This window comes from Montipora foliosa, chromosome 13, assembly GCF_036669935.1.
Source record: "Montipora foliosa isolate CH-2021 chromosome 13, ASM3666993v2, whole genome shotgun sequence".
In the NCBI taxonomy this organism is placed as follows: Eukaryota; Metazoa; Cnidaria; class Anthozoa; order Scleractinia; family Acroporidae; genus Montipora; species Montipora foliosa.
Window position 1 is genome coordinate 29,157,823 of NC_090881.1, and position 7,500 is coordinate 29,165,322.

Genomic DNA, 7,500 nt, shown 5'->3' on the forward strand with positions numbered 1-7,500 from the left:
CTCGCGTGAAAAGAGTCTCGACTTATAGCCGGATGTTTTTCGTTTCTTCTTCAAAATCGTCTTGCCAAAAATAAACATACGAAGTTTAGGGCCTCGGCTTATAGCTGGGCTCGGCTTATAACCGATAAAATACGGTAAACAACTGTTTTGCAAAAGAACAGTTAACCTGCAAGTGGTTCATTTGGTTTGCATAATCTTCATTTGTTTTGCTCCATTATACCAAATAAAGTTTATTACTGGTGCCTTTGATGTAATAATAATTGGATCATTATAGTTACAAAGTATATGGAGGCTGTTTCTCAAATTGTTCCAAAAGAATGTGCCATTATTCAAAAGATGAGACAGATCAATGATGATTTCTCTGTTTTATCAGCTCTTTGGAGGAATTGCTAAAGATCTGTTATCTCGCATGGAGACGAAAACAGGCCCTGAGAAAAATGAAGTATCATTATGGCGGCGACCGTTGGAACCTCAAACTGAAGGTTGTGCGTGCTGAAAAATGACTTGAAAATAGATCTTTACTTTCATTTTGTTGGAAAAAAAAAGACAAGGTAAACTTTTGGCAGCCTTTTAATGTTTGCTGCTTTAGACTTGCTTTCAAATTTAAATATGGGAGCCCAATAAAGTCAGCGCTGAACTGAATTAGACTTTTTAGACAATAAATTTTTACTTAGTTTTTGGAGTCATATGCCTTGACAGGAATTCTATGATCATGAAAGCATAATCATATCTGACCAATGTGGTGCTTTTCAAAATAATGGAGTTTCATTCAGAGAAAGGTGTTCACTTGTTCTGATGTGCTGAGAAGCAGTAAGGTTGAAATCTTAAAAAAAAACAAACTTTCTTTAATCCATTTTTTCATGGTCCATCTATCATCCTCTGTGTCCAAATTGTAATAATTTTTGCAATTGTTCAAATAGTTAAGTACCATTACAATACACAAAATGTAAAGTTGAACGGTAAAGACAAAGTGTGCATGCAACTTACCAAGACCATTGCTTTTAAAGATTTCAGGATTTAAATGGGTGGTAAGATAAAATTTTACTTATAACAAAATTAGCCCAAGGCTTAACAGATTTTACTCTGTCTAATGCCAGACAATTTTACATGTCAACTGGAGGCGTTCTTGGGCGTTAGAGGTGTCAGTGGGTGAAGTTAACTCGGCTGCGCCTCGTGAGTCTACAACGTTTTGACCATTGTGATGACGAATATCGTTGTTGATAAGAGTACAGACAATGCTGAACCACATTCGATTTGTTTTTCAGTACAATATTCAACATCAAAAGAAAGTTTTTATTTCAGAGCGTGACCTAAATCATGACACACATAAAGAGCAAGTGTTGTCTATAACTTTCTCGAAATGTGATTGGTTTATTTCCTAAAATGGATGTTCCTGATTGACTATTACATTGTATGACAAATTGACACGAGCATGAAGCGTACGGCATTTTCTAGACTCTTATTGACACTGGCAAATTAGCCCATCAGATTGCGAAATTACAAGCATTTGTGGTAAAATACTTTGTTTATAGTGTGCTGTTTTAAAAGAACCTTTGTGGCACACAGGTCATCACTCAGGAGTTTTGGGAACCACAGACCTATCTTAATAAACAGGCAGTTGGCTTGCTCATCTTCTATTTAATGTTGTCTTGTCATTTGGGTTGTTACTAAGATGGAATCTTGGCTGTGTCTGTGTAGGAATCTATGTGCATTTTTCTAAAACACAATGCAATACCTGGGGAGAACCCATAGACCAGGAGTCAATTGCTTAATTTATCTTTCGTTTTTAAAAAACCATTAGGGCCAATACAGTATTGATAGCCCATTGTCAAGCATTCATTTTTGGGAGGCTTTTGTCATCTTCCATATTTTGCCTTTTTTGCCAGCATATATAATGCCATACATTGGTGTTTTTATTACACAAAAACAGATTATGCAAGATTGTGTCAATGTTTGTAAATGCAAATGTACCTTGCAAATGTTAGCCTGTTAGTGATGAAGGATAAATGCATAGAGCCGGCTACAAATGTGCTATTGAGTAACTTGCTTATGTAATAATTTTTTGTTAATAATAATGTGCACCTACAAATTTGTTGGTCTTTGAATTGTACCTTTTTGCAACATTCAAATTTCTTTAAATTAGAGTGGCATAAAGCTGTGATTGACAGCCTGGTTGCAATGTGAACTGTAACTTTCTGAAGATGAAGTCAGTGTCTGACACTTGCAGACTGCAGACTAACCCCAACTCTCAGTTATTGAAAGCTAACCGATTAGACTTAAATGCAGTTTATGAGTGCTATTTGTCTGTGGTCTGCAGTTGTCATACGCCTATATGCAGGTGATGTCCTTTTTATGGTAATTTTTGGTAGGACAAGATACACTTGTGCTTGTGAGTAACAAAATACTCAGAGTCCTCACAATCAATCTCTTGGCTTAAGCTTGTCCTAGTGTATTGATCTCTTGACTCCAAGGGTGGCTTGTATTTTAGTTTTAGATGTCAACCAGTATGGTCAAAAGCATTCCTCCTCAGGATTTCACTCTCTTGATGAACACTTATGTCCAGGGATTGCAAGAAGAAGGGTGCATGGCACGGGGTGCATGCTCAATAATTCTGATGAATCAGTGTCCTGTTTCATCAAAGCACTTTCCAGTAAATTTTAGTGTTTTTGTTGTTTTCAAAGAGGCTTAGTGTTTGAGTGAAGCAAGATGCATATACATGTAGAGTGTATTGTTGACCTTTTTTCCCCTGAAAGGGCTCTCCGCTGACCACAGGCACCCCAAGCTCAGTGTGAGGGAAAGCCAACAAAAATAGAAGGATTTGTATGGGAATCCCAATAAACGACCTGAAAAGGTAATTTTACGAAACAATTCTCAATTCAAAAGCCTAACGTTATTGCCATTGTGGGTTACTACCTTCCACCATTTACAAACAACCTCAATTTGTGTTGGATCTGGAAAATACCACCCAGGAAGGAATTGACCCACAATGACAATAAGGTTTGGCTTTTTACCCGGGGGGGGGGGGACTCCCATATGAAACAGACGGGGATGCTCGTCGTCTTTCTTAGGGGTGTAAATTTTGGATTTTGGTCTCGCTTAGGGTGTTCCGGGCAAAGCGCCAATATTTTATGCCACCAAGGTCTCGTTTAGGGTTCCGCGAAGTAACACAGAATTACGCGAAGAGAAACAGAAGTCAAATTTCCTTTTAAATTTTCTTTTTAGATAAAAGCATTCGATGATCATGCCTTTTTATCATTAAAACTCATTGCGTGTCGTATTTTTGTGTTTTTAAACGGTCTCTTTTAGGGGTCAAAATTTGCTTAAGCCACGCCTAGATTGGTCTCCTTTAGGGGTTAAATTCAAAATTTCCGACGAGCATCCCCGTCTGTTTCATATGGGAGTCCCACCCCCGGGGCTTTTTAACTGAGGATTTTTTGTAAAATTATCTTTTCAAGTCTTTTATTGGGATTCCTATACAAATGCTTATATTTTTGCTGGCTTTCCCTCACACTGAGCTTTGGGCACCTGTGTATTGTCAAGTAAACCTGTGTGGAGGACTGGCGGGCCTAAAACACAGGTCACTCCATCGTTGCACTTTTTGAAAGTAACCCAAAGCCCTCAATTTTGCTGACCCTTGGCCTAAAAACCAACCTTTTTGGGCCTAGGTGTAGCCAAATTGAGAGTTTTGGTTACTTTCTAAAAGGTAAAACAATGACCTGCAATAAGTGATCTGTGGAATGTGACCTGTGTTTTAGACCCGTTGGTGGCGGACAGAAAAAAGTGCTCTGAAAGAGGGAGGGGGTTAGGGACACTGAAAAACGCAGACTGCAGACTATGCAGACTGTCTGTAAAATGAAAATTCTGTTAGCCTGAATTTGGCGTGAATAACATTCAGGTTAGCCTGTTTACGGTTAACTTTCAATAATAGTTAGGGTAACACCATATTTTACCCCTGGTCTGTAAGGTTTGCACAGTCTGCCGTCTGCGTTTTGGCGTGACCGAAGGGGTTAAGGGCGGCACAGTTTTTGTAATATTTGTTTCTGTTTGTGTGGCGTGAGGAGAAGAGTTAAGTGGACACTTAAATGATACTGCATCTGATTTCTTTCTCTCATGGAAATATGATTTTTACTTCCATCAAGTAGAAGAAGATTAACTTTTGAAACAGATAAATTCAGAATCATTTCATACAGAAATGATGTGTTTTAATTTGTTTATTGGTAATCCCTGTCACCATATAGTTAATAAGGTACATTACAACCAAAAGTAAAGTATCGTAATAAGATATTGCATTTACACTAAAGGTGCCCTAAAGGAGTTGCGATTATTTCAACTCTAAAAATATTGTTTTGTTTTTGAATCGTGCTCAATATCATGCTGATATTCTGTACGTGCCTTTGCCTTTTAAGTAATGGTCCGGCTAAGAAGCAGGCAGCCCAGCGGCAAAAGTACTTAGAAGCTGCTGCTCCAATCGAGGCATCTGATTGGCTAATATCGGAAAATGTCGAAAAAAGATGAGAAAAAAATGAAAAAAAAGCCTTTTTTGGATTTCTTCTTCCCCATGCCCTTGATCTCTGTCTCTCGGCCAAATTTGGGCATTGTTCTATGCGCCATTCGCCAATCGGCAAATGGCGCATAGAATCTTGACGATATTTACAAACATAGTTTTTGAAGGCATAATGATTTGTTCTACGAAACAGAATCTAATTTTTTAGACGGCAAGTCGATTACATTTTTCATTGAAATTCAAATTTCGCGCTTTTAGCTGCTTACACCAATGAGAACAGCCGAACTTAATTTGATTAAAAATGTTGGCACATTTTAATTAACCGACGCTATTGCCGCGGGCTATTGTTTTTCTGCCTGCTTCTTAGCCGGACCATTACTTAATTTCATCCATGACTCTGTTGCCTCAATGTTATTATTTATTGATAATCCAAGTTAATTGTAATTATTTACGAGGACAAACAGTCGACCCTAGGCCTACAAAGAATATGAGTTTGGGGCTGTTATTTGCCCCATGGGTGAACTTTGATCGGAGCAATTTTAAACTACCAAATTCTGACGTCATAATAAGGAGCAAAAGCCGGATCAAAGTTCGTAACAAGGCAAAGCTGTACTTGCAAGCTAAAATTGATCGTTTGGGGGTTTTGTGGACAGGGAAATTGTTGAACTTGTAAACGAAAATGACTCTGTCGTCCAAAGCACTTTCCACGAGACAAATGGGGTGATCGGAAGAGGCAGTGCGCGCGCAGCCTATCATCGGGAAGCTTTGTCACGGGTGCCGTGGACTTTGTTCATCGTGCACGTCGTCTTCGTTCTTTTGACTTCATAGTACATTCGTTTTTAGATCTTCATCATGGAAAGGTCGATTGTCGAGAACGTGTTCCTTTTCAGCCTCAATTTGGCTGGTTGGCTATGGGGAGTAGTGAGTTTTTTGCCATGGTACTACTTTGTTGGAAGGAAACAGTATCGACCCCAAAATAAGATACAAGCGAGGCCAGTCGGCCAATTTTCAGGTGCTCCATATCGATGTGTTGAACACTTTGATTCTTTAGCTACCACTCTGTATGATGGCATATTCACTTTGGACCAGCTCTTTAAGTAAGTAGATTTTAACGAAACTTTTTTCTCTTATTGCGGGGAAGGCAACCATGATGCTATACAAAGTTAATTTGTACACATATATAGGCCGGACCGTGGTCCAGTTGAAGTATCTTGTCATTTTTGAAAATCGTACCAAAGTAAAAGGGTTTTTTCATTTTAATATCAAGAAGGTATCAAAAAACGGAGTTGGTTTTAGTTATAGATTTTTTGATCGGTTATATGAGGGATCAAGGGCTTGGTATTTGAAATTGTTAACTCAGTTTACATATTGTAGATAATTCATCCCGCAAAGACGTCTCGTCACGGTGAGTCGGTTATTTCCTGCACATCCGCCCCTTGCTTAAGACACGCCCTTAATATCAAAGATCAAAGGGCGATTTCTTGTGCCAAAGGAGATTTGCGGGATTTACTCGATGATTTTTCTATGAGCTAGTGTTTATTCTGTCATTAAAAGCTTGTCTGTTATGCAGCTGTTAATGGCATGTCATTAATTAGTTAAGTATGTACTGTCTTAGAGAAATTTTGCTGCTATTCTTTGCCTGGAGTGAAGTATCTTTCTGTTAAAACTCATTTATTGCCAAGCTTACGTAAGGACCCCTTCTTTTCGGACTGAATTACGTAACTTTGTAATCCCAATATTATTATGTAACCTGTGGCCAGGTGTGAGCTCATTTGGTGTCAGATTATCAAGCTAATGTCTATAAAGTGTGACTAAACATCTGTTTTTCAGGCGTGCTGTAAACTTGTACCCATACAGAAAGTGTCTGGGTACACGAGAAATACTCAAAGAGGAAGATGAAATTCAACCAAATGGAAGGGTATTTAAGAAAGTTGTATGTGGAGAATACAGCTGGTTGACATATGCTCAGGTTGACGCCAGAGCAAAGGCATTTGGACGTGGACTTGCAGTTTTAGGCCAGCAAGTCAAAGAAAACATTGTCATTTTTTCTGAAACAAAGGCTGACTGGATGATATCTGCACAAGGGTGCTTTGCCCAAAATTTTCCAAGTAGGTGTTTGTTAACAAATTTCTCTCTGTGTCTGATTGGGGGAAGGGAAATATTTGCTATTGACTTATTTGCAGAAACAGACAAAAGTCTTATCTTTTCCCTGTTCCCAGTTAGAACAAAGCATTAGAGTATCAATATGCATAAGCATTAGGTTTTGTTGCAATGTTTGGATGTGTGCCTGTAATTTGAGTCCTTAAAAAAAGGTTTTTACTCTTGGTGTAAAATTGTCATTTTGTATCATTTTATATAATTTTATATACTAGCAAGCTGGATGCCTTGGTTCTTCATTGGTCTCAGTAATTAAGTCCTGAAAGCCGACATAAAGCATCAGCTATTTAACTCATGATCAGAAGTCTGCTTCTATTTTGGATTCTATCAAACCTAAGATTAAAATTCAGTTTGACTATGACAACACTTGGTTACTGACTACTCAAACTGGTAGCCAACTTCAAATTTTATTCAAAGCCCTGGACTTCTTGGTGTCACATTCAGAAATAAAAGAGTTGGTATTCACAAGCCTTTGTTGAATGGTATTGGGAAAACAATTTTGAGCTTCTGCTATGGATGCAAATCTTGTGTATTCCTTTACCAATACAGTCCTCCTTGCGTCAGTACTTGACTAGAATAACATACTGTTGGTCCATAATTTATGGCCCTGGATCAGAACCTGACCAAGGCCATTGCTGCCTGAACGAATCACAATCACATCCTGTGGGGACAAAGATGCTTTATTAAATGGATTCAATTCTAAAATTGGTTTTTAGCTTCATTAATGTTGTGATTCTTTGTTATTATTTGATCAGTTGTTACAGTTTATGCGACACTTGGTGACGAAGCTCTTGTTCATGCTATCAATGAAACAGAGGTCCGATTCATCATTGCTGATG

The 7,500-nt window shown here is 38.3% G+C and overlaps 2 protein-coding genes across 3 annotated transcripts in view; both read left to right on the plus strand.

Annotated features, from left to right (window-relative positions):
- Nucleotides 1-1,637, plus strand: part of LOC137982219 (ras-related protein Rab6) — a 9,789-nt gene extending 8,152 nt beyond the window's left edge. The window contains exon 7 of one of the 2 annotated variants that reach the window (XM_068829293.1): nt 1-1,637. This exon is cut by the window's left edge and continues 1,421 nt beyond it. Coding sequence is in view for 1 of the 2 variants with exons in the window: in XM_068829294.1 (XP_068685395.1) it covers nt 374-496 (123 nt within the window). In the remaining variant the exon portion in view is untranslated. The other variant, XM_068829294.1, reaches the window with a different exon arrangement.
- Nucleotides 1,638-5,073: 3,436 nt separating this feature from the next.
- The window catches only part of LOC137983167 (long-chain-fatty-acid--CoA ligase 4-like), a 15,482-nt gene continuing 13,055 nt past the window's right edge, over nt 5,074-7,500 (plus strand). The window contains exons 1-3 of the mRNA XM_068830341.1: nt 5,074-5,601; nt 6,335-6,612; nt 7,417-7,500. The exon at nt 7,417-7,500 is cut by the window's right edge and continues 168 nt beyond it. Coding sequence (XP_068686442.1) covers nt 5,357-5,601; nt 6,335-6,612; nt 7,417-7,500 — 607 coding nt within the window. The 5' untranslated portion in view covers nt 5,074-5,356. The remainder of the gene's footprint in view (nt 5,602-6,334; nt 6,613-7,416) is intronic.